A 26509-nucleotide genomic window follows, 5' to 3' on the forward strand; every position below is an offset into this window, starting at 1 on the left:
ATTTCCTACTCTGCTATTTAGATTCCCAACAAGGACCAACTTTTCATTTTTCATTGTGTCAGTTGCTTTCTCTAAAGCCTCAAAAAATTCCTCCACTTCTACCTTAGTAGAACCTTCTGTGGGATCATAGGCACAAATAAGTCTCTTCATCCAGTTCCCCATTCTGATATTTGCCCACATCACTCTGCTGGATATTGCCTGCCATTCAAGTAGATTAGCCTCATATTTAGTGTTAAATACTATGGCTACTCTTTCCTTTCCTTGATTGTCATTATCTGAATATAACATTTTGTATGTATTGTTCAGAAAGATCTTACCAGCTTTTGTCTTTTTTGTTTCAGTCAACCCTATTATGTCGATCTGGTACTTATCCAATTCCTCAGCTAGCTCCATTTCTTTGCCATTCAGGCTTCTTATGCTGATAGTACCGATCTTGAACTCTGGTGATAATGAGTTAGGATGTGTTTTAGGATTTGTTCTAGCAGCTGACTTTTCGCTGTTCGCCCTGGTTTCCTGGCAAAAACAACAGGGGGCGACCTTGTTTAACAAGACGATGCCCCAGCCGGCATGAAATTCTGTCGTGCTGTACCATCATTTATATTGTGGATGAAGCCAATAAGAATACAATTTGGTCGGCTAAATCACAAATTGCCAGCCCATCCTCGTCCGTTCAGTATCCAGGTAGATACCTAACAGTATACACCATGTCCAATCTTCACCATGAAAAGGTGAAGATTGGACATTAGGTCACAAGCCCCTGGTCAGTTCTCAGTGTTCCTTTAAAGGCCATGTGGATGTCTCCTCTCAGTTATACAGCTTTGACCCTTAAGCACCCCCCATCTAAAATTATATAATATGGTTTAAATATGTTTAAAAAATTATGTTAAAATTATATGGTGTATGATGGAGCATAAAGGGTAAGAGCTAGGTTTTTCTCCCAGAGAGCAGTGAGTGAGTGAGTGGAATAGTTTGCCTTTAGGGGTAGCGAGTGCATCTAGTGTGAATGAATTTAATGGAAGGTATTATAATAAGAATAATAAAATGGTACATTATATCAAGCAACAAATAGTATATATTTGAGTTGTAATTCAGCAGTTAGAATTGAAAGAGGTATAAAAAGATGGTTTGATGTTAAATCAGGTATGAGACAAGAGTGCAAATGGAATAATAAATACTAGGTTTTAAGTTGTATTTGTTTTTTTAGTTATACTAGATGTATAAATAAATAAAAAAAAGAGTGCATATTATCTCCACTATCATTTATCTTCTATATGGATCACATCATAAAGATAAGTTGCATAGATAAATAAGCGGCATTAGGCTAGAAATCAAATTGGAAATGTTATACTCTTAAATAAATCCAGTATAAGTCTGCAGGATTCTCTGACTAAACTGAACAACTGCTGTAATAAATCTGCTATGAAATCACCAATAAAAAAAATGACTACAAAAATAGGCAGGAATACTAAAAATATTGACTGCATCCTGAATAGAGAATCCAAAGAACAGTAAACCATTTCGACTATTTAGACATAATTTTTAGTGAAGATGACAAACTTAAAATGGAAACAGACAACATATTTAGCAACTGGGGAGTAAACTGAATAAATTTATATGAAATAAGAGAGAAATTAGTGAAAACACTGAACTATCTATATACAATAGAGTGTTCAAATGAATTTTAACTTATGGATCTGAGTGTTGGGTAAGAAATAAAACACTTGACCAAAGATGAGACCACGGATATAAAAATTCTGAAAAAAATTAGGGCTGTGAATAAATGGCATAAATGGTAGAATCATATTAAGAAGGAACTTGATATTCAAGAATACGTGAGGAGAGCTAATCTAAGGTAGTATGATCAATTCAGCATAATGGGAGAGGATAGGTAAGCAAAAGGAATGTTTAGGGCTAGGATGGTAGGAAAAAAAGATACAGTGGGCGACCCCAAGATTTAGGGAGACTAATACAGTAAGAAATGATGTCGAAGTCTGAAAATATAAAATCTGATGATAGTGGAGTCAAGGCTCTGGCATGTCAACCTGTCATACATTGGGATAGAGGCCAGTCAACCTGACTGGCCTCTATCCAACTTATTGGAAACATGCTATTATCCAAAATGTTCACAAAAAAGAGAGAGAAAAGTCAACTGTCAAACTATCACCTTATTTCTCTGACCTTTGTACTATTAAAAAGAATTGAAAAGATCATCAACAGCCAACTGCTTCACTACATGGAGACTCACCAATTACTTAGTAATCTCCAATATGGATTTTGACATTCTGATTCCACTGCAGATTTCCTTGCCAACCTCATCCAACCTTTGGATGCACGCCATGGAAAAGTTTGAAGAAACTCATGTGGTTGCTCTTGATATTTTCAGGGCTTCACTGATTGACTTGGTATCACGGTTTTTTAACAACCTAGTGTCTTATGGTATTCACTTTTTCCACTGTGAATGAATTGACAGCTTTCTTTCCAGCCATTCATTGCAGGATATGGATGGTTTCATCAAATTTTTCTATAAATGGAGATGTACCCCAGGTCCCCATGCTTTAACCTACACTCTTCCTCCTATACATCAACAATCTTCCATCTCCGACATCCAATTCTATACATAGCTCTGTTGATTACTATATTCTCTGCTCCTCTTTTTCATTTTTAAAACATTGTAGTGCTCAGGTAATTCAGACTTAAGTTCTTCTTTAACCAAGACCTTAAATAATGCTTTTCTTGCTATTCTTGTGAATTTTAATGCTACCAAAACACAATCCTATCTCATTTCCAGGAAGAAGCACTGCACTTCTTTTTCTCTCACTTTTAACAATATTCTATTTTCCTCTCAACTAGGAGCAGTTTTCTCTTTTTGGGTTAGCTTTCATATCTAACCTATCTTAACACAAATACATCAGATCCATAGCCTCTTCAGCTTCCAAATTAAGCTTGATATTGTTTTTCATTCCAAACAGTACTTCCCACCTACTCAACTCCTAACACTTTATAAAGCTAAAATCTGCCAACCTTAAAATACTGTTCTCAAATTTTGGGTAGTGCACTAGGTCTCCCTCTGAATGCTCAAGCAAATTCAGCTTATTATCAAAGTGAACAATTTGCTAAATTGAAAACCCTCTCCCAATGACTTCCTCCAGTCACTTTCCCATAGATACACTGTTGCTAAATTCTTTTCTGTAGGTATTTCCATGGGTGCTTCTCCAATGAACTGGCTGCTACCATCCCTCCACTTTTCTAATCACGTACAAACATGAGCAGCCGCTGATCAACACCCATGTTACGGTTCAACTCCAAACTCATTGAACCAACTTCTCATTCTCTTGATTTCGTTCCTTAACCTCTGCTCTTTGGCAGTCTTCTCCATATTGTTTTTTTTTTTTTTTTCAATTTATAACCATCAGGTCTTCAAGAAACACATTAACAAATTATTTTCCTCCATAGTTCAGTCAGGAGACGAAGCCCTTTGGTCAGAAAGACCTGGGTTCGATTCCCATCCATGACATGACGATGGGAATCAAACCCAGTATTTTCTGTAGAACCTCTCCAGCATTGATCCTATAACAACCCCTTACTAACTTGTAGGTCTCTATCATATCGCCCCTCTTCGTCCTGTCCACCAGATTCTGCAAGTTGCCTCTTCTTTATCTGGGTCTCCTTTGATTAAAGATGAGTAAGCTGATCTCATATGGACGTAGAGAGTTTTTTACCCGGAAACTCTGGTTTTTCGTCCATCAGAACAGTCAAACTGGCCCCATGAACACACACAGATCTACAGTTATAAAATACATACTTAACTCCTCATTAGGAGGGCTCAACCTATCCTAAGGGACTGGGGAAGAAAGGCAAAACCCCATATGAAATAAATACTTACTCACAGTATTGTTGTGTAATAGCTCTTGAGATCTCTCAAGTGGCTGATATATAAAATATATATGGTGCCTGTTCTGGGATGGTATGAAACAGTATAGCCATACTAGCACCTTTATTAACAGTGACATATGGATGCAACACCTTCAGAAAATTGTAATAATCCTTTTTTTTTTTCATTCATCTAGTATACAAATAAATTTGTTATTTAATGAAATTCACATTTTTCACTAGGTCTGTTGTTAAGATGCTTGCTGCATAAAACGTTTTTTAGGTTTGCTATATAAAATTTTTATTAAAATTACTGTATATATTTTATTTATTTATTTATAAACTTGTACAAGAAATTTATGCTTAATAAACTGTGTGTTATATACTTAATTTGATGTTCTTAATCCAAAAACATTATCACATCATAAAGTAAAAATACCAGTACATATATATTTTTTTTAGTTTCATTTTCATATTATTATTACCATCATTACCCAAGACCCCATGGAGTCAAAGACTCATCTAGGAGATCTTTTTATCATACACAGCTCATCATACTGTGCTTTAAACAAACTCAAATTCTCTGCAGACACCACACTCTCAGGTAAGGCATTCCAATCATTCACAAGTCTGCATGAAAAACACCTGCTTCTCACACCCTCTTTATATAGTTTCCAGGGATGACCTCTGGTTCTCCCCTGATCTCTCACTATTTTCTGTAGAACCTCTCCAGCACTGATCCTATAACAACCCCTTACTAACTTATAGGTCTCTATCATATCTCCGCTCTTCCTCCTGTCCACTAGACTTTGCAAGTTGCATCTTCTCAATCTTTCCTCATACTCGACATTCCAGAGATTAGAAACTACCTTAGTCAGTCACCTCATGAGCTTTCCAACATCTCTTTGTCCTTCTGAAAGCCAGGTGACCAAATCTGGGCACAATAGTCTATGTGTGGCCTAATCAAAGCCTTATACAACGGAACAAGAATCTCCCCACAAGTCAGTGTCCTCCACATCATTCCCAGAAGCCTTTGTGTTGTCTTCATAATTTTGGCAATGTGTCCCCTAAATTTCAGATCCTTATCCACTATCACCCCAAGATCTCTTATTTCCTCCACCTCCTACAGTCTATCCTCACCAAGCATAAATTCTGCATCCCATTTTTGTTTTTAAAATTTTAATTTCTTATATTTTGCAACATTGAACTCATATTCCCATTCCCAATCACTCAATTTATTCAAGTCTTCTTGTAAGGCCACAACATCTTCACTACCCTTCATGGTTCGTCCCAACTTTGCAATTTCTGCAAACAACTGAATATCTACATCCAAGTGTTCACCAATATCATTAATATACAAGTTAAACAGCACTGGCCCTAAAACAGACCCCGAGGCACACCACTAGTACTTTCCTTTTCCTGCATATTGCTCCCCCATACACAACATCTTGATACCTATCAGATAGCCAGTCTCCATCCAATGCACTAATCTAATAGCCAACCCCATCCGCTCTAGTTTGACTATCAATTTATCATGCAGTAATCAATCAAAAGCCTTTGCGAAATCTAAGTATATTACTGTGTATCCTTCTCCTCTGTCCAAGGAAGCAATCACCTTAAGTAAGTAGATTACTAAAACATGACCTCCCTTTAGCAAATCCATGCTGTCCATGAAAGATAATACCATTGTTGTCAACCCAATTCTGGATGCTAGTTCTCACAAGCTTCTCCAACAACTTATTCACAACACCTGACACACAGATAGGCCTATAGTTTGATGCTTGAGTTCTATCACCTCCTTCATGAAGTGGCACAATCTTGCCCTCCTTCCACTTCTTAGGAACTTGACCCAGTGCAAGACTCATATTAAAAAAATATGTCAAGGCCGGCATCAACTCCCTGGCACAATCCTTCAGAATATGTGGTGATATATTATCAAATCCCACAGCCACATTTACATCTAGTTTGCTAAACTCCCCGTACACCTCTTGCTCACTTACAGTCAGTCTCTCTTCACCATCATCAACTGCTCTCAATCTCTCCATGAAGTCACATTCACAGGATTGAAAGACCTTTATGAACTGCTCATTAAGTATCTCCACCACACCTTCTGCAACAGCCATTTTTATATCATTTTCTCCAATCAATGTCATCCTTACATAATCATTCTCTCTTTTGCTGGCTACATATCAAAAGAACTCCTTAGGATTCTTTCTGGCTTCATTAACTGACTGCTGTTAATACCTCTCGTTAGCTACCCTCACCAACCAAGTCACCTGCCTTGCCTGGTCTTTGTAGTCCTCATGGAATTGGTTATTTCCACTTCTCTTATGCTGCCTCCATAATGCCCTTTTTCTCTGTATCGCATGCTTAATCTCTTTATTCATCCATTTCACACCTACCTTATTTAACCTTCTCACCCTTGGAATATATTTAGACATTGCATCTACTAGATAGTTTTTGAAAATCCCTCAACCTACCTTGATCTCTTTTCCAGCTAACTCCTCATTCCTGTGACTCCTACATTGTGCAATTAGAAGAACGATGGTACATTGTGCACTTCAATTGAAAAAGGCCTAAGTTTGATTCTCATCATGATGAGAGGAAACTTTATTTGGGGTTCTGTCAGTTGAAGGTGAGTTAACCAATCTCATACAGAGGTAGCAGGGTTTTTTCCTCCTGGAAACTAGGGTTTTTCATATTGTATACAGACAAATCAGCCATGAGTACACAATTTACAGACAAAAAATTACTAGTAGTAGTGGACAGCAGATGGCATTGTGTGTAGATGATGATGTATGTTTCAATAATCTTTAGAATCTATATTAGTGGCTGAAATTTGTATTTTATTCATTTCATCAACTTTCTACCTGCATGTTTTAATGCTTCTCATGATAATTCAAGCATTAGTTTGATTCAATTGTAAGCCACTCTAGTAACAGTACTTTAAATGTCTGTGATATGAATAGTCTAGTCATCAATATTTATGGCTGTCAATTAAGAGAGGATGAATTTTTTGTTTTATCAAAATGACATGATTTCACTGTCTCCCCCAATAAGCTATTCTTTATGAACTTTTATCATAGTATAGATAGAGGTCTTCGATCCTCATCTCACAGCTAACAGGATTCTTTCACTGTACAAAAATTCTTTTTAGTACATTGAAATCCAAGCCTCCATATCTTAATCTTCCTTTCTCTGAATTTAAAGAGCTGAATTCCTTGAAGAATGACAATTATTTAATTATTACTAAGGCTGACAAGGGAAAGACTGTTGTTCAAGATAGAAAAGAATACTATTATTATTATTACCCCAAAACTCAAAGAGTCAAAGACTCATTTGGGAGGTCCTTTTATCACACGCATCTCATCATACGTGTCTTAAACACACTCAAACTCCTTGCAGATGCCACACTCTCAGGCAAGGCATTCCAATCATTTACAACTCTGCATGAAAAAACCTGCCTCTCACTCCCCTACTCACCCTCTTTATACAGTTTACAGGGATGACCTCTGGTTTTGCCCTGATCTCCCACTATTCTCTGTAGAACTTCTCCACCACTGATCTTATAACAACCCCTTACCAACTTGTAGGTCTCTATCATATCCCCCCTCTTCCTCCTCTCCACCAGACTCTGCAAATTACATCTTATCAATCTTTCCTCATACTCCACATTCCAGAGGTCAGAAACTACCTTAGTCAGTCGCCTTTAGACCCTTTCCAACATCTCTTCATCCTTCTGAAAACCTGGTGACCAAATCTGGCACAATAGTCCATGTGCTGCCTAATCAAAGCCTTATACAACAGAACAAGAATCTCCCTACTTCTACATGTCAGCGTCCTTCATTCCCAGAAGCCTTTGTGTTGTTTTCACAATTTTGGCGATGTGTACCATAAATTTTAGATCCTTATCCACTATCACACCCAGATCTCTTATTTCCTCTACCTCCAATAATATATTCTCACCAAGCATAAATTCTGTATCCCATCTTTGTTTTTAATTTTAAAACCTTACATTTTGCAACATTGAACTCACATCCCCATTTCCATGCCCAATCACTCAATTTATTCAAGTCTTCTTGCAAGGCCACAACATCTTCACTACTCTTTATGGTTCATTCCAACTTTGCATCATCTACAAACAACTGAATATCTCCATCCAAATCTTCGCCAATATCATTAATATACAAGTTAAACAGTAATGGCCCTAAAACAGACCCCTCAGGCACTCCACTAGTGCCTTTCCTTTTCCTGGATATCACACCCCCCATACACAACTTGTTCATACCTATCAGATAGTCAGTCTCCAATCCAATGCACTAATCTAATATCCAACCCCATCTGCTCTAGTTTGACTGCCAACTTATCATGAGGTACTCTATCAAAAGTCTTTGCGAAATCCAAGTATATTACTGTGTATCCTTCTCCTCTATCCAAGGAAGCAGTTACTTGAAAAATATAATTATATATTTTTATTATCTTATATAATTATTATATGACACCTCCAGGGAGTCCAAAGACTCATCGAGGGAGGGCATCTACTCTACATCTCTCTGTCTCCACCACTCACTCATTCCACGAACTACAACCATATCTAACGCCCACCAAAACCACCATTTTCACAGACAATCACAAACATCCACGCCCAAGGCAGGATTCTAACCCACAGGCTTTTGGCTGGAGAGCGGATATGCTAACCGCTCGGCAAACCACGACAGCGGATACAAGAGATAAATGTTTATTACTTCGAGACTATTCAACTTACAGGCCCCTCACATATGATCCTACCAATAGTCACTAAACAGACTTAATTATCTTATCAATAATGTTTCTATCTGGGATGAAGGTCAAAAGAAAAAGCTTAAAACCTTCTTTCATCTACCTAGATTGCACGGTCTTCCCAAAGTTCATAAAGTATGTTTCAATAATCTTTAGAATACATATTAGTGGCTAAAATTTGTAACACTATTTTATGCATTTCATCAACTTCTTATCTGCATGTTTTTAATGCTTCTTGTGATAATTTAAAGCGTAAGTTTGATTCAATTCTAAGCCACTCAAGAACTAGTACTTTTAATGTCTGTGATATGATATGGATAGACTCGTCATCAATATTTCCAGCCATCCAACATAGGATGAACTTTTTCTCAAAAGGACATGATTTTGTCTCTCTCACTTATAACATTTCTAAATTCTTATCTAATTTACTTGCTACTTCAACTAGAAGAACTGCTACTTATATAAAAAATACTTTGGATTTTAAAAATACTTTCGATTTTTAAAAGTCCAAAATATTGGAATTTTTAAAAATCCAATATTTTGGATTTTTTTGGAATTTCTGATCTTCATCTGGATGCCTCAAATATGATTAGTTTAGATGTTATATCCTTGTTTACTAATATGCCTTTATCTGACACCACTGAATTATTTCAAGAAGAATTTGCTTCAGATATTGTTAAACTATTTCATTTTATAATACATTCTGGTTATTTCTCCTTTAAAAACAAATTATATCAACAAATCAAATGGGCAATCCTGTTTCTCCTACTGCTGCCAACTTCTTCACAGAACACTCTGAACAATACATTTTTGATAACATTTCACCTAGACCTACACACACACACACAGGTACAGATATAGATGATGTTTTTGCTTTGGAATGACTCTTCCTCTGAATTACAGCAGTTTCTTTCTAAATTAAATACACTTCATCCCAGGATCTAACTCACCTTAGAAGAAGAAGAAGTAAATACACAATCAGCGCTTTTTTTTTTATATCTTCTAATTCTTCATCAACCAGACGATAACCTACAATTTTCAGTTCTTCGGAAGAAGGCTCATATAGGCTGTTATATCCATGCTAAATCTCATCACTATCCTAATCAAAAGGATGGAACTATTAAAACTTTAATACTTGTTCTTCAGACAAACTTTTAGAAAGAATTATGACATTTTAATTCCACCTTTTTATTTGGTTTTAAGTTTTCTTTCATGAAAAATATTTTAACAGTTATTATTATTATTATTATTCAGGCCTCCATGGAGTCAGAAGACTCATCGTGAGAGGTCTTTCCAAGAAACACAAAGTCTATCATACCACTCCTTACACTTGTTGACCGTTCTCGCTTTCACCACTCGATCAGGCAATGCATTCCATGGTTCAACCACCCTCCATGCAAAGAAGAAACCACTCCTCACCCTCTTGCTCACAGTTTCCTTTTGTACCTTCTAGGGATGGCCTGTTGTCATCACTCCTTCCTGCTGTTCAACCAAGCGAAAGAACACCCCAGTTCAACCCTGTAACCACCTCTCAACAGTTTAAAAGTCTCAATCATATCACCTCTCCTACTCTATCCACCACTCTGCAGTCCACATTTCCTCAGCCGATCCTCATAACTATCATTGTACAGTCCTGAAACTATCTTTGTTATCCGCCTTTCTACCCTTTCCACAGTTAATTTATCCCCTTCAAATCCTGGGGACCAAATCTGAGAACAATAGTCCAAGTGTGGTCTGATCAGGGTCTTATACAATGGAATGATAACTGTTTTATCTCTGCAGGTCAGCGTCCTTCTCATTATTGTAGCAATCCTCTGTGTTACCTTCACCACCTTTGCAATATGTCCCTAAATTTCAGGTTTCTATCAATCATCAACCCCAGACCTCTTGTCTCCCCTACTTCCTCCAGTATAACTCCTCCCATAGAGTATGCAGTGTCCCATTGATGTTTCCCAAACCTCAAGACCTTACATTTTGCTGCATTAAACCGAAATTCCCATTCATTTGCCCATCTACCTAGCTTATTCAAATCCTCTTGCAGGGCTACCACATCTGCACTATTACTAATAACCCTTCCCAGCTTTGCATCATCCGCAAACAATTGAATATCCCCCTGCAATCCACTGGCTATGTCATTGATATAAAGGTTAAACAATATAGGTCCCAGTACTCAGCCCTGTGGGACCCCCACTTGTAACCCTCTGCTTCCTTGAAACTGCCCCACCATACACAACTCTCTGATACCTATTGGACAGCCAATCCTGAATCCAGTTGACCAATCTGTCATCCAGACCCATGTGCTGAAACTTAAATATCAGCTTATCATGTGGCACCCTGTCAAATACCTTCACTAAGTCTAACAAAATGGCAGCATATGCCTTTCCTTCATCTAATGCTCTTGTAACTTTATCATAAAAGGCTAGCATATTGCTAAAACAAGAGCGTCCCTTCACAAATCCATGTTGAGTCTCACAGATAACATTACTCTCATCTGCCCAATGCTGTATACGGTCCTTCATTACTTTCTCCAAGATCTTACTAACTACTGATGACACACAAACTGGTCTATAATTAGAAACTTCCGATCTGCTACTGCCCTTATGCAATGGCACTATCTTACCTTCCTTCCACTGCATGGGCACCTTTCCCACAGCCAGAGTTTCACTAAAAAGCCAGGTCAAAGGCACTGTCAGTTCCCTAGCACATTCTCTCAAAACTCGTGGTGAAATACCATCCAGTCCCACAGCTTTACTGACATCCAGAGTACTCAGTATTTGAAACACACTCTCCTCCTGTACCTCTAAACCTCGAACCTGCCCAATCACTCTAGCATTAAAACTGGCTCCTCCAGGATGAAATACCCCAATAAAGTGTTCATTGAACAATTCCACTGTGTCCTCTGCATCAGTCACTCTATTCCCATTATTATCCCACAATATCATTCTTCCACAGTCATTTCTCCTAATACTGGCCACATATCTAAAAAATTCCCTAGGATTTTCTTTGGATCTTAGGGCCAATCTCCTCTCATATTCTAATTTCGTCTTCCTTACCATACTAGCCACTCTTCTGGCCTGTGTCTTATACAGGGTGTTCGGGATAAATTTGACATATTTATAATTAATTATATTTTTCCGTAAGTTACATGTATTAACACACACTTCTCTTCATTTAAAAGGTTGGACCCTTCTTCATTCATATACAAGATGTCAGAAAGGATGGATAGCTGGAACACACCTGAATCATGGAAGAGAATAACTTGTATCATGATGATTCGTGCCCGCCATCAAAATAAGGATATTACGACTGCTGCCCAATGCTCCCTGAATACAGTAAAAACAATCAGGCATGAACTAGAGACTTGCAATGGTGACTACGAGGATGTAGCAAGAAGAAAGATCCCTAGCAGACGATCTGATTGCGTTCGTACAGCAGAATTCCTCGCAAATCTGCAGGAACAGGTGTTGAAGAACCCTGGCATTGGAATTCGGGCTTTGTTCGTGGAGTTGCTAACTGTAGTCAAGCCCTGGATAACAAGGGTAGCCAATGGTAGGCCGTATGTATGGCAGCAGGATTCGGCCCCTTGCCACACCTCTGGCAAAAGTCAAAAATGGTTGTCTGAAAATTTCTACGACTTCACCAGTCCAAATGTTTGGCCTCCAAACTCCCCAGACCTTAACCCCATGGATTATTTTGTATGGGGCGCAGTTGAAAAAGACACCAATCGCACTTCCAGTAATACAAAATCCCAGTTAATGGATAAAATTAAAACAGTTTTTGCGGCCCTTCCCAGGGAGACTGTAGCATCAGCTTGTTCGAGGTTCCGAAGCAGAATTGAAGCTGTGATCGATGCTAATGGTGGTTATTTTGAGTAAATCTTGTTGATAGTATTGTAATTAACTCTGCCTGTAATGTTTTTTTGTCAATTCATTAAATTTAATAGATACAAAGAAGATTTTCTTTTTCCTTACGAAACTGTCAAATTTATCCCGAACACCCTGTACTCCTCATGCATCTTCTCTTCACCTGTCTCCTTATATCTCTTCCATAGCCTCTTTTTCACATGCAATTCCTGTTTATATTGTTTGTCATCCACTTTACTCCAAATTGTGTCCTCTTGTTCACTCGTGGTATACAACTTACCATTGCTGCTAACAAATATTCTTTCATAATTTCCCACGCACTAATGATATCCCAGCCTTCCAATTTCTCCCTCCATGAAACTTCCCCAAGTTGACATCTTAGACTATTATAATCACATAATAAATTTAGTTTAATCCTTTATCCAAGTGTGAGCAAACAAAGTTTGCGCCTGAAATTATCTTCAGGACTGGGGTAAGGTGGTACATCACCAGGGCAACTCGTTGCAAAGGTGGAGCAAGCTACCAACACTCCTGTCTCAGTATCTCCTGTAATGCAAAACACATCTCCTTGCGGATATGTCTAATGTTATGTATTAAGGGAAGGGCCACTACCCAACTAAGGGCCACTGTCCCTTAAATAACATTAGACATATCCGCAAGGAGATGTGTTTTACATTATAGGAGATACTGAGACAGGAGTGTTGGTAGCTTGCTCCACCTTTGCAACGAGTTGCCCTGGTGATGTACCACCTTACCCCAGTCCTGAAGATAATTTCAGGCGCAAACTTTGTTTGCTCACACTTGGATAAAGGATTAAACTAAATTTATTATACTCTAACCAAGTGAAAAATAAACTTTCAACTATTATAATCACCTGTGTTATAATTCCACATACGTTACCATCTCTTTGATACTCCTGCATGTCTATTCATTTTCAAAGTCAAAACCATATGGTCACTCTCTCCAACTGGTGGGAGAGATGTCATCTCAGTTATTATCAACTCTTCTGATGCTATAACCAAATCCAAAACTCTTGAACCTCTTGTTCTCTCTATTACATGTTGTCTAAGACATTTGTTCCTCAAGAATTCTAGAAATTCCATTCCTTTATTATGGTATCTCTACATCTTCGAATACAGAAAAAATAAATCGTATTCCTATCCCTTGTGTGCATTTTAGTTATCTTTACATTAGCTACTCAGGTGGTGCTTTTTAGAACTGTCTGTTATCGTTTAATTGCCATTCTGTGATCTTGGAGTGACAATGCCTATGATACTTAGACAAAAATTCTACATTAATAAAGTTTTTTATGTGACTTTTCCTCCATTTTTATAATTATTTTTGTGATGACAATAGTAGTGTTCGTGATTAAGTGGCAAAGATGGAGAATCGTAGAGTAACGTGCTCTCACTTGATGAGTCCTTGGAAGTGAAACGCAATAATAATAATATCCTTTTAATTTTCAATTTTTCCTGCTACTAAAGAATGAGTATGAGCACCTATTGTTTTACAAAAGAGCACTGTGTGTGTGTGTGTAACATACCTGGCTCTTATGGCCATGCAAACTATGGTAACACAAGACACTTAGTATAAACGTGCAAAGCTACGTCAGCCATTCAGAACCTGAGACCTCATAAGATCACCAAGCAGGTAGCCTATATTTCAATAAGGTCCAGCAGAATGAGATAAATACTTTACTGCACATTCCATCCAGAAAGCTTTTTCAAAGATGGAAGTAAAGCATGATTCTGCCAATCCAACCATTACTGGAAAGCTGCTTTACATTATTTCTGACTAATGTGACATAAAGTATATAAGAAATCTTACCCAAATTTAGTTTAAAAGTGTTCCCCCCACCACTCCCTGCCAGGAGTCTTTTCACTGGATCTTATTGATAATAACATGCTAATTGGTCTCCTATCAATAAGATTCAGTGAAAAGACTCCTGGCAGGGATCATTCCTTTCTAGTGCTAGATAAAGCACCTTAACAGAAATCTGATGTCTTTTCTCTCTCTCTCTCTCTGTGACAAACTCAAAACTACTTGAGAATGGCTACTGAAATACAGTGAGTCCCTTTATGCAATCTTTCTCATGTGAAAACTGCATAAATAAAGCATTCCCACTGGATTATATGTAAAGCCTAAATCATGGTTGAACTGCTTTTAAATGCAATTTAGCCATGTTTCAGCAGCACATATCAAATAACATAGGATCCAAGTAACTGATTTACTTTTTTTCAAATTAGACTTTAGGGAAAAAAAAAAAGAATATGAAATACTAAATGTTGTTGGTTAAATTGCAAAAGAGACAGTAAAAATTTAACACACCTTGTCCATAAAATGAATCTAGCTGGCGTATTGTGTCTGCATAATTTGCAATCTTATACTGCTCCACATCTAGTTCACTTAAACTATTTAATCGTCCTCTATACTGTATAAGAGCTGGTGATGTTTTGGCAGTCCTTACTACTGACAGACTTTCCATAGAACTCTAAGTAAAATTACAGAGCAGAAAATTATAAAAAATTTTAAACATAAAATTCAAATTAAGACCCAGTTAATAATAATAATAAAACTCACTGATTCTATTTATTTCACTTAATGAGATGACATATAACATTACTAAGCAATTCATTATCCAACATAATTCATTATTAGTAACTGCATTTATACAGCAAAACTGTAAAAACTGAATATTAATCTGATAAGCAATTGATATGCATTACAGTTTAATCTTTGTACAGGGTGATTCAAAAAGATGGACTCGATTTCGTACAGCTATATTTCCTGAACTATAGATCGTATGTGAATGATCTACATAACTTTTGAAAGAGGAAGTCCTAAAGTTTGAAATGCTGCTGCTAGAGTGCTTGACTAGCGCAGAGCCATGCAGCAGCATCAGTTGTGACCAAAATGGCTACTATGCAGCACAAAATATTTTGCATTCATGAGCTCATTAAAACCGAGTCGGTGACTGCGGTCCAGCGCATGTTTCATCATCATATCAACTTTAAACCTCCAACAAGTTGTTGTTGTTGTTGGAATTATCAATTTGATCAAACAGGTTGTCTGTGTAAGGGAAAAAGCTCAGGCAGATTGCATGTACCGGAGAAGAACATGAGACGAATTCAGCTACCGTCTTGATGTTATCCGTGTGGGCGGAGGGGGGGGGGGGCACAGTGAACATCTATCAACTTTATTGTGAGTAGACCTCTGTGAGAAAAGGGTATATGTGGAGCTACTAGGGGGGGGGGGGTGATTATGAAGAGCTAAGGAGACAGCTTGTGGGTGTAACATGGAATGAGGAGTTAGCTGGAAAAGAGATCAAATAGTTTGGAGGATTTTCAAAAACTATCTAGTAGATGCAATGTCTAAATATATTCCAAGGGTGAGAAGGTTAAATAAAGCAGGTGTGAGATGGATGAATAAAGAGATTAAGCATGCGATACAGAGAAAAGGGGCACTGTGGAGGCAGCATAAGCAAAGTGGAAATAACCAATTCCATGAGGACTACAAAGACCAGGCAAGGAGGGTGACTTGGTTGGTGAGGGAAACTAAAGAGAGGTATGAACAGCAGTTAGCTAATGAAGCCAAAAAGAATACTAAGGAGTTCTTTCGATATGTAGCCAGCAAAAGAAAGAATGATTATGTAAGGATGACATTGATTGGAGAAAATGGTATAAAGACAGCTGTTGCAGAATGTGTAGTGGAGATACTTAAGGAGCAGTTCATACAGGTCTTTCAATCTTGTGAATGTGACTTCATGGAGAGATTGAGAGAAGTTGATGATGGGGAGGAGAGACTGACTGTAAATGAGCAAGAGGTGTATGGGGAGTTTAGTAAACTAGATGATAATAAGGCTGTGGGACGTGATAATATATCGCCATGTATTCTGAAGGAATGTGCCAGGGAGTTGACATCTGTCTTGACATATTTTTTTAATACGTGTCTTGCACGCGGTCAAGTCCCTAAGGAGTGGCAGGAGGACAAGATTGTGCCACTTCATAAAGGAGGTGATTGAACTCAAGCATTAAACTATAGGCCTATCTGTGTGTGTCAGGTGTTGTGGTTAAGTTGTTGGAGAAGCTTGTGAGAACTAGGATCCAGAGTTGGGTTGACAACAATGGTATAATCTTTGATGGACAGCATGGATTTGCTAAAAGGAGGTCATGTTTTAGTAATCTACTTACTTATTACAATAAAGTGACTGCTTCCTTGCACAGAGGAGAAGGATACACAGTGATATAGTTAGATTTCGCAAAGACTTCTGATACAGTATCTCATTATAAATTGATAATCAAACTGGAGCGGATGGCATTGGATATTAGATTGGTGCATTGGATAGGAGATTGGCTGTCTGACAGGTATCAACAAGTTGTGTATGGGGGAGCGATGTCGAGGAAAGTCACTAGCGGAATGCCTCAGGGATCTGCTTTAGGGCCATTACTGTTTAACTTGCATGTTAATGATATAGGTAAAGATTTGGATGGAGATATTCAGTTGTTTGCAAATGATGCAAAGTTGGGACAAACCATGAAGAGTAGTGAGTATGTTGTGATCTTGCAGAAAGACTTGAATAAATTGAGTGATTGGGCATGGAAATGGGGATGTGAGTTCAATGTTGCAAATGTAAGGTTTTAAAATTTGGAAAACAAAGATGGGATGCAGAATTTATGCTTGGTGAGAATGCATTGTTGGAGGTGGAAGAAATAAGAGATCTGGGAGTGGTAGTGGATAAGGATCTAAAATTTAGGGTACACATAGTCAAAATTGTGAAGCCAACACAAAGGCTTCTGGGAATGATGCAGAGGACGCTAACGTGTAGAAGTAGGGAGATTCTTGTTCCATTGTATAAGGCTTTGATTAGGCCACACATAGACTATTGTGCCCAGATTTGGTCATCTGGCTTTCAAAAGGATGAAGAGATGTTGGAAAGGATCCAAAGGCGACTGACTAAGGTAGTTTCTGACTTCTGGAATGTCGAGTATGAGGAAAAATTGAGAAGATGTAAATTGCAGAGTCTGGTGGACAGGAGGAAGAGGGGAGATATGATAGAGACCTACAAGATCCTATAACAAGGGGTTGTTATAGGATCAATGCTGGAGAAGTTCTACAGAAAAGAGTGCGAGATTGGGGGAGAACCAGAGGTCATCCCTGGAAACTGTATAAAGAAGGTGTGAGTAGGGGAGTGAGAGGCAAGTCTTTTTCGTGCAAAGTTGTAAATCACTGGAATGCCTTGCCTGAAAGTGTGGTGCCTGCAAGGAGTTTGAATGTGTTCAAAACACGGTATGATGAGCTGTGTGTGTGATAAAATGACCTCCCAGATGAGTCTTTGACTCCATGAGGTCTTGGGTAATAATAATAATAATAATAATATACTTTACATCATATTTGTCACTACTTCTGTGTTTGATATATAGACTTACAAACTGAGTCCATCTTTTGGAATCACCCTGTATATTAAGAAGTTGCTATTCCTAATTAGAATCATCAGCAAACAACTGAATATCCCCTCTCAAACCTTAAACTATATTGACATATAAAATAAACAACAGTAGTCCCAGATCCTGCAGTACCCTACTTATTGTGTTCCTTTTTTCAGGACACTGCACTCCTATACAAAAGTCTCTGGTTCCTATCAGTCAAAACATCCCTGCAACCAAACTACCAACTGACTATCCATTCCCATCATGTAGAGTTTCAATAATAGTTTATTATGTGTTACTCAATCAAATGGTTTAGTAAAATCCAGATAAATCACTGTATAAGCATTATTAAAGTAAGAATTCTTCTAAATAAGTCCATGTCCTCTCTCAAAAGACATTTCCATTCTCATCAATCCCCGTTTATATTGTCTCTAACCAGCCTTTCTAACACTCACATGATATACACACTTGCCAATAGTTGCACATTACTGATTTGGATTCTCCCTTGTGAAATGGCAGCAGGAAGAATCTAAGTCAATATTTTTCTTTCTTACTACTTTCTGGGACTGTCCATTTTGCTAGACTCTTGCTGAACAACCCAGCTCAAGGGCATTGCTAGCTCTTTTTACACATTTCCTTAATGTGTGTGGTGACATCATATTCAGTCCCACTGGCTTATTAATATGAAGGTTACTTAATATTCTAAACACTTTCCATTCTTGAACTGTTCTGCCAAGCTTGTACTTGCCACTCCATACATCAAAATCATATGATCACTCCTCCCAACTGGTGGCATTGTAGTGATATCTATTATTGCTGTAGATTTGATATCTACATGTTTAGAAGATCTTAAGTCTTCATATGTATTTCTTAAGATGTTTAGTCTATTACTATTGCAGAATTAAAATATGCTAATAGCATTCATCCTAAGTAACTATATACATCATTTGCATAAATAGAATATTTGCAACTTGTGTTTGAAGGCATTCCCTCATAATAGTATATATAATTACATCTGCCACATAATGTCATAAGTGATGCAAAAGTACAAATTAATGCTACTGTAACTACAAAGAATATCTGAAAATAAGTGGATATCTACAAACTTCAGTCAGAGTTCAATAAATTCTGTTTTTCAGATGCTTTCAAAACACTTTACATGTATAGGACAACATACTGAAATCAATACTGATGTGCTGTAAATACTCTTAGAGGCAGACCCTCAGCAAGACATCCAAGAAAGGTGAAACAAAATGCTTCTCTTGAGCAAGTAAGAATAGGTCTCAAAATTGAGTGTGAAGATATGCATGGAAATTAGTATTAGCTGGATCTTGGGGGAGGAGGGGGGGATAGGTTACAAGAAGTGAGCTCAAAGCATGAAAAATGGTATTCACAATTGAGAGGTGACACAAGTTGGATGTTGGAGATCCAAAAAAATGAGTTACTGGTATGTTTAAACAATTATGAATGCCAGCAGTGCCAGAAATAAAAGAAAACAGGTTGTGGCACTGAGAAAGCTCATTTGCCAGATTTGGTACCTGCAATGAAACAAAAAGTACAAGGCTAAAAGAAGATACCGTGATAACAGTAGAGAAATTGTGCTTGCTCAAAATGTGAATTTTTAGCCGAACAAATAGTATCTTTGCTTTCCAACCAGCAGGATGAGTATTCAAATTCTATTGTGGCATGAATGTTTGTGTCTTTAGGTAGACGCCAATGCTCACTGCCTGCATGGCTTTCTGTGGGATCACCAAACTGCCCACTGGAGGTCTGAAATGAACTGAAAAAATTCCATGCTTTAGAGCAAGATTTCCACATCATGTAACTCTTCCTCATCCATAGTACTAAATATGCTGTACATTTCCAATCTTTTGTGAGGGTCTTGTTTTGTCTTGTCAGATGTCATCTCCTTCCAGGAGGTTGACTACCATGAGCTTCCACCATGTACGGTTTTATGCTTCTCTTTTGCATCAATCATCTCTAATATTTCTAAATTAGTTTTTTTTTGGCAGTCCATGGGACTCTGAGGATTCTTCTGAGGATCCACATCTCAAAGACTTTTAGTTTATTTTCACAATATTTTGATATTGTCCAGGTTTCTGCTCCATATAGCAGTGTTGACCATACGTAGCATTTGGACAGCCTAATTCTTGTTGTTGTGTGAATTTCCCTTGAGGTCAGAATGTTTTTCATGCTAATGAAGGTTCGTCTAGAAATTTCTATTCTTCTTAATACTGCTTTATTTGTGAGGGCAGAGTTGATCAAAAAGATGAATGTTTGGTGAGATGTTCCTATATGCCTGAAAGTGAGAAGGATGATGACAACAATACGTTTAGACAAACTAATTTAACAAATAAAAACAATGTAATTATTAAAAGGCTAAATTTGATTATGCAAGAGACAGGACTGAAGGAAGTGTAAGAAACACTAATTGGAGATTCTAAGGGAGTAGGACCTTAGTAAGCATATTCAATTCCACATATAGACCCTCCAGGGAGGTATAAAATACTACATATGATATATGGTAGTACTATCAGCTTTCTATGAATAATTTTCTTCCAAATTAATGTTATTTGTCAGGTCTCGAATATTGTTAGATCTTACATTTCAGTCTTCTAGGACACTATTAACTGCATCAATCTGCCTAGACATTGATCTTCTTCTAAGACATTTTCCTGATATCCTGGCAATAAATATCTGTTTTGCTAACCATTCCTTTTCCACTTTCTATTTTTAAGTGACCACCTCATATTACTAATGGTCACACTTCCTTAAATACTGAAATATCGTGTCCCTTTTTAATATCTTCATTTTTAATAATTCTGCCAAAGATGTTGTCTGTTAGCTCTTCTAATTCTACTAATAATTAGGAGAGCGGAGGGAGGAGAAAAAACACTACTGCTGAAAAAACAGTATACCTCCCCAGCAGTAAAGAACAGGAGAAAGGTGGGAGGGTGGCTGTTCATTTGAAGCAATCTGGTGTGAGATTAAGACCAGTAAGACAAAATATACAGTTGATTGTTGCTATAGGTCAGGAAGTTAAAAGATGATCTGGAAGATATGCATCGCCAAATTAGAGCAATGAGTACAGGTCAAGTGATTAATATGGGGGACTTCAATTATGGAGATATACAGGGTGTTCGGGATAAATTTGACATATTTATAATTAATTATATTTTTCCGTAAGTTACATGTATTAACACACACTTCTCTTCATTTAAAAGGTTGGACCCTTCTTCATTCATATACAAGATGTCAGAAAGGATGGATAGCTGGAACCCACCTGAATCATGGAAGAGAATAACTTGTATCATGATGATTCGTGCCGGCCATCAAAATAAGGATATTTCGACTGCTGCCCAATGCTCCCTGAATACAGTAAAAACAATCAGGCATGAACTAGAGACTTGCAATGGTGACTACGAGGATGTAGCAAGAAGAAAGATCCCTAGCAGACGATCTGATTGCGTTCGTACAGCAGAATTCCTCGCAAATCTGCAGGAACAGGTGTTGAAGATCCCTGGCATTGGAATTCGGGCTTTGTCACGTGAAATGAATGTTGCAGCCTCTACTATGAAGCTTGCACTCAATGAAGACCTCCGCTACTACTCATACAAGCGCCGCAAAGGTCAGCTGCTTACAGAAAAGGCCCGTGAAAAACGTTTGATAAACGCGACGAAACTTCTAAGCAAAGTGAAACATCCTGCGGAACCACAAACAATCTGGTTCTTTTCCGATGAGAAAAACTTTTGCCAGGATCAAAAACACAACACGCAGAATAACAGATGGCTTGCATACAGTACAAAGGACATTCCTCGTGTAATGCAGACTAAATTTCCCCAAACTGTGATGGTTTTCGGATGTGTATCCTCTGAAGGCAATGTGATGCCTCCGCATTTTTTCCAAGAGGGCCTCAGGTTGACTTCAGATGGCTACGTGGAGTTGCTAAACACTGTAGTCAAGCCCTGGATAACAAGGGTAGCCAATGGTAGGCCGTATGTATGGCAGCAGGATTCGGCCCCTTGCCACACCTCTGGGAAAAGTCAAAAATGGTTGTCTGAAAATTTCTACGACTTCACCAGTCCAAATGTTTGGCCTCCAAACTCCCCAGACCTTAACCCCATGGATTATTTTGTATGGGGCGCAGTTGAAAAAGACACCAATCGCACTTCCAGTAATACAAAAGCCCAGTTAATGGATAAAATTAAAACAGTTTTTTCGGCCCTTCCCAGGAAGACTGTAGCATCAGCTTGTTCGAGGTTCCGAAGCAGGATTGAAGCTGTGATCGATGCTAATGGTGGTTATTTTGAGTAAATCTTGTTGATAGTATTGTAATTAACTCTGCCTGTAATGTTTTTTGTCAATTCATTAAATTTAATAGATACAAAGAAGATTTTCTTTTTCCTTACGAAACTGTCAAATTTATCCCGAACACCCTGTATACTGAAAGGAAGAAAGATCACATGGCAGAAAGGAAATGAAATTTATACACCTGCTGAGAGATAAATTACTTAAAGACAGCATGTGATGGAGGGGACTAGGGGTGAAAGAGTATTGGACCTAGTCATAGGATCAGAAGAGGCTATCCATAACCAAGGTGACAACATTGCCTCCAATTGGTGAAAGTGAACCATGCGGTCTTGACATGGAAAACTGTAAAACAAGAGGAATATTCTATCAAGAAAAAGTATTTGTAGAACTACAAAGCAGGTGATTATGACATGCTCAAGAAGAAGCTTAAATCTGGGATATGGCATAAAACACTGCAGGGTAAGGATGTTAGTAGTGCATGGGATATGGTTAAGGGTCATCTAGAGGAAGCAGTATTAAATTGTATACCTACAGTAAGGAGGGTTAATTGGATAGGAGTTAGATGGATGAGTAATATCATTAAGCACAAGTTGCAGAAAAAGAAAATGTTGTGGAGGGTGTATATAAAGAGAAAAGAGACCAGCAAACTCAAGACAGTACAAAGCTCAAGCAAGAAAGGTGACCAGCATGGCAATGAAGGCAAAATCAGATTATGAAAAGAATCTAGCAGAGCAGACCAAAGGAAATCCCAGAGTTCTTTTGCTATGTGGCAAGTAAAAGGAAGAATGACTATGGAAAATTAACCTTAATGAGTGATGATGGTCACAAAGAGACAGAAGCAGATAAAATAGTTGAGTTACTGAGTGACCATTTTGCAAGGGTATATCATTCAAGTGAGGCTACTGCTTTAATCTATGTGACAGAGACTGATGGAAGAACAGAGGTGGATGAATTGAAGGTGCTTAGGATATTGCAGAATTGATAGGCTCTTCAATTTAAGTCTCGGCTCTGGTAGAATTCTAAGGGAGTGGGAAGAGGGCAAAATAATTCCTTTGCATAAGGGAGGTTCTAAGACTGCATTAAAAAATTATAGACCAATCGATATCTAAGGTGTGGTGGTAAAAGTACTAGAAAAATTGATAAAAAATAGAATTCAAGAATGGGTAGATAAAAATATGATACTGCATAAAGGTCAATATGGCTTTGTGAAGGGTCAGTCATGCCTTAGTAATTGACTAACTTTTTATAATAGAGTAACAGCTAAGTTCGATAAAGGAAATGCCTACACATTGATTTTGCAAAGGCATTTGACAGAATACTACATGGAACTCTGTTATGCAACTTAGAACAAACATGGATGGATGTGGCACTGGTTAAGTGGATAAGACTGTGGCTGCTGGACAGATATCAAAAAGTGGTATATGGAAGGGGAGAATCGAGGCAAAACAGGTGATTAGTAGTATACTGCAAGGTTCAGTACTGAGACCATTGCTGTTTAATTTGTACATAAATGATATAGGAAATAGCTTGAAAAGAAATATTCAATTGTTTGCTTATGATGCGAAATTAGGTAGAGTGATAGTTAATCAATGTGATGTGGAGAGCTGTGAGATGATTTAAACAGGCTGTCAATATGGGCAAAAGTTAATGGGTGTCAGTTTAATGTAGAGAAATGTGAAGTTATGCATTTTGGGATAAATAGATTACAAACCATGTAACATATTGATGGCACTGTACTCCAGGAAATAAATGAAGCTAGAGATTTGATTGTGGTGGTAGACAGAGAATTAAAGTTTAGTGGACGTATTGTTAAGGTTTCTAGGGTAGCCAATAAGATTACTTGACTACTGAAAAACACATTAACAAGTAGAGATAAAGAAGTTGTAATTCCTCTTTATAATGCCTTGATATACACCCACATCTGGATTACTGTGCTCAAGTCCGGTCCCCTGGGTTTCTTTGGGATGAGGAAGCAGTGGAGAGGATTCAAAGGCGAGTGACCAAGATGATGAGTGGCCTGTAGAATATTCCCATTAGGATATATTGAAGGTGTGTGGATGATTGCAGAAGTTGGTTGATAGGAGAAAAAGAACAAATATGATAGAAACATTTAAGTTGCTTAAAGGGTTTTATACAACAGATGCAGGGGAAATGTTTCAGCACTTGGCTAGAGGGATCAGAACAAGGGGTCATCCCTGGAAATTGAATAAAGGTATAGTTAGTAGGGTGTGAGGACTAGATTTTTTGCTTGGAGAGTTGTGAATGAGTGGAATGGGTTGCCAGAGTCAGTTGTGAGTGCTTTGTCTGTTAATGGTTCAAGGAGAGGTATGATAGATTGGGTCTCCTGTGATGAGTCTTCGGACTCCATGGAGGAGCCTGTATAATAATAATAATAATAATAATAATAATAATAATAATAAAATTAATAATAATAATAATAATAATAATAAAATTAATAATAATAATAATAACTCTGATATCTCTAGTCTTTGATGAACTGTTTAATTTATAACTCAACTCTCAGATTTACAAGTTAAAATTACTTCTACTTTGGTCACTGCACTAATTTTTTCCCTTGTTCCATATCAATTTATTTAACTGGTTCACCACCATACCAACATTCATATTCTATTACATATTATTAACACCAGATCTCCATGGAGTCAAAAGACTCATCACAGGAGGTACACAATGTTATACACAAAATCTATCAAACCATGCTTTAAACTCATTCTATGTATCCACATTCATTCACCACAATGTCAGGTGATGCATTTCACTCACCAACCACTCCTCATGCAAAAAATCTGCTCATTATGCCTCTGCTCACACTCTCCTTATACAGCTTCCAGGGATCTCCTCATGTTTTACCCACTTCTCCCATTCTATGAAAAATTTCTTCCACGTGAACTTGGTAATGATCCTTCACCAATTTAAATTTTTGCAAGTCAAGAAGTGTCGATCACATCCCACCTATTCCTCCTATTCACAAGGCTTTGCAAACTGCATTCCTTCAATCTGTCTTGATATCTCACATCCAAAGCCGAGTTACAACCATAGTCAGTCTCCTTTGGTCCCTTTCCAATATCAATATACAGTGGCGGTGCTAGGGTCTTTGCCGCCTGCATGCAATTTCTATCTAAGTGCCCCTGTAACAATCTGGGCATGTGTGTGTGCCCCGGCGGCGGTGCTCGCATGCTCTGAATGTCTTCTTCCGCCGGCCCTGTCAATATATATATACTCATCACCATGAAAAAAAAAAAAAAAGGGGATCAAAATCTGTGCACAATAATCCATACGAAGTTTGAATAAGACCTTATAAAATGGAACCAGATTTATTTGTACAAGTTAAGGTACTCTGCATCATTGCCATAATCTGAAGTGATGTTTCACAACTTATGAAATATGACCTCTGAACTTTAGATCTTTGTCCACCACCACTCCAAGATCTCTTATCTCCTCAAATTCCTCCAAAATTTCCCCACCAAGCATATACCCTGCAGAACCTTACATTCTGCAACATTGAATTGACAGTTCCATACTGTTGCCCATCATACAATCTATTCAAGTCTTCCTGTAAGGCCACAGTATCCACTTTTCCCTCATTAATCAATCCAATTTTGCATCATTCTGCAAACAACTGTATAGCACCAGTTAAACCCATTCCGATATCATTAATATACAAATTAAATAATAATGATTCCAAAACAGACCCCTGTGACACACCACTGGTGATTTTCATCTTCAGGGATACTGCACTTCTATACACAACTTGCTGATACCTATTTGAGATCCAGTTGTCTATCCAACTCACTAGTCTGTTATCCAATTCCATCTGTTCCAGTTTAGTTACCAACTTGAGGTGTGGCAATCTATCAAAACCTTTGCAAATCTAAGTATACCACAGTATATGCATCTCTCTCTTGTCCAATATATTCCTCACCTTATTATAGTATATAATTTGAAAAACATGACCTTCCTTTAACAAATACATGCTGACAAGCATAGAAATAATACTGTTATCAACCAACTTTTCTATCCTATCTCTCGCCAACCTCTTCAATACAAATACAACTGCAGATATACAGATTGGCCCTATAATTTGTATACTTAGCTTTATCACTACCACCTTTGTGAAGTGGAATAAATTTACCTTCCTTCCACTCGTTTTGGACTTATGCTGCTGCAAGTCTTGTTAAATAGGTAGGCCAAGGATTATACTAACTCTTTGGAGTTGGAGCATTCCCTTGAGACATTTGG

The 26509-nt window shown here is 37.8% G+C and overlaps 1 protein-coding gene across 3 annotated transcripts in view; it reads right to left on the reverse strand.

Annotated features, from left to right (window-relative positions):
* The window catches only part of LOC150103081 (putative phosphorylase b kinase regulatory subunit beta), an 860602-nt gene that overhangs the window by 798519 nt on the left and 35574 nt on the right, over positions 1-26509 (reverse strand). For all 3 annotated transcript variants that reach the window (XM_090398411.1, XM_090398412.1, XM_090398413.1), the window contains exon 2: positions 14841-15003. In XM_090398411.1, coding sequence (XP_090254537.1) covers positions 14841-15003 — 163 coding nt within the window. The remainder of the gene's footprint in view (positions 1-14840; positions 15004-26509) is intronic.

Source organism: Typopeltis vanoorti, chromosome 9 (assembly GCF_054136105.1).
Source record: "Typopeltis vanoorti isolate ZY-2024b chromosome 9, IOZ_Tvanoo_1.0, whole genome shotgun sequence".
In the NCBI taxonomy this organism is placed as follows: Eukaryota; Metazoa; Arthropoda; class Arachnida; order Uropygi; family Thelyphonidae; genus Typopeltis; species Typopeltis vanoorti.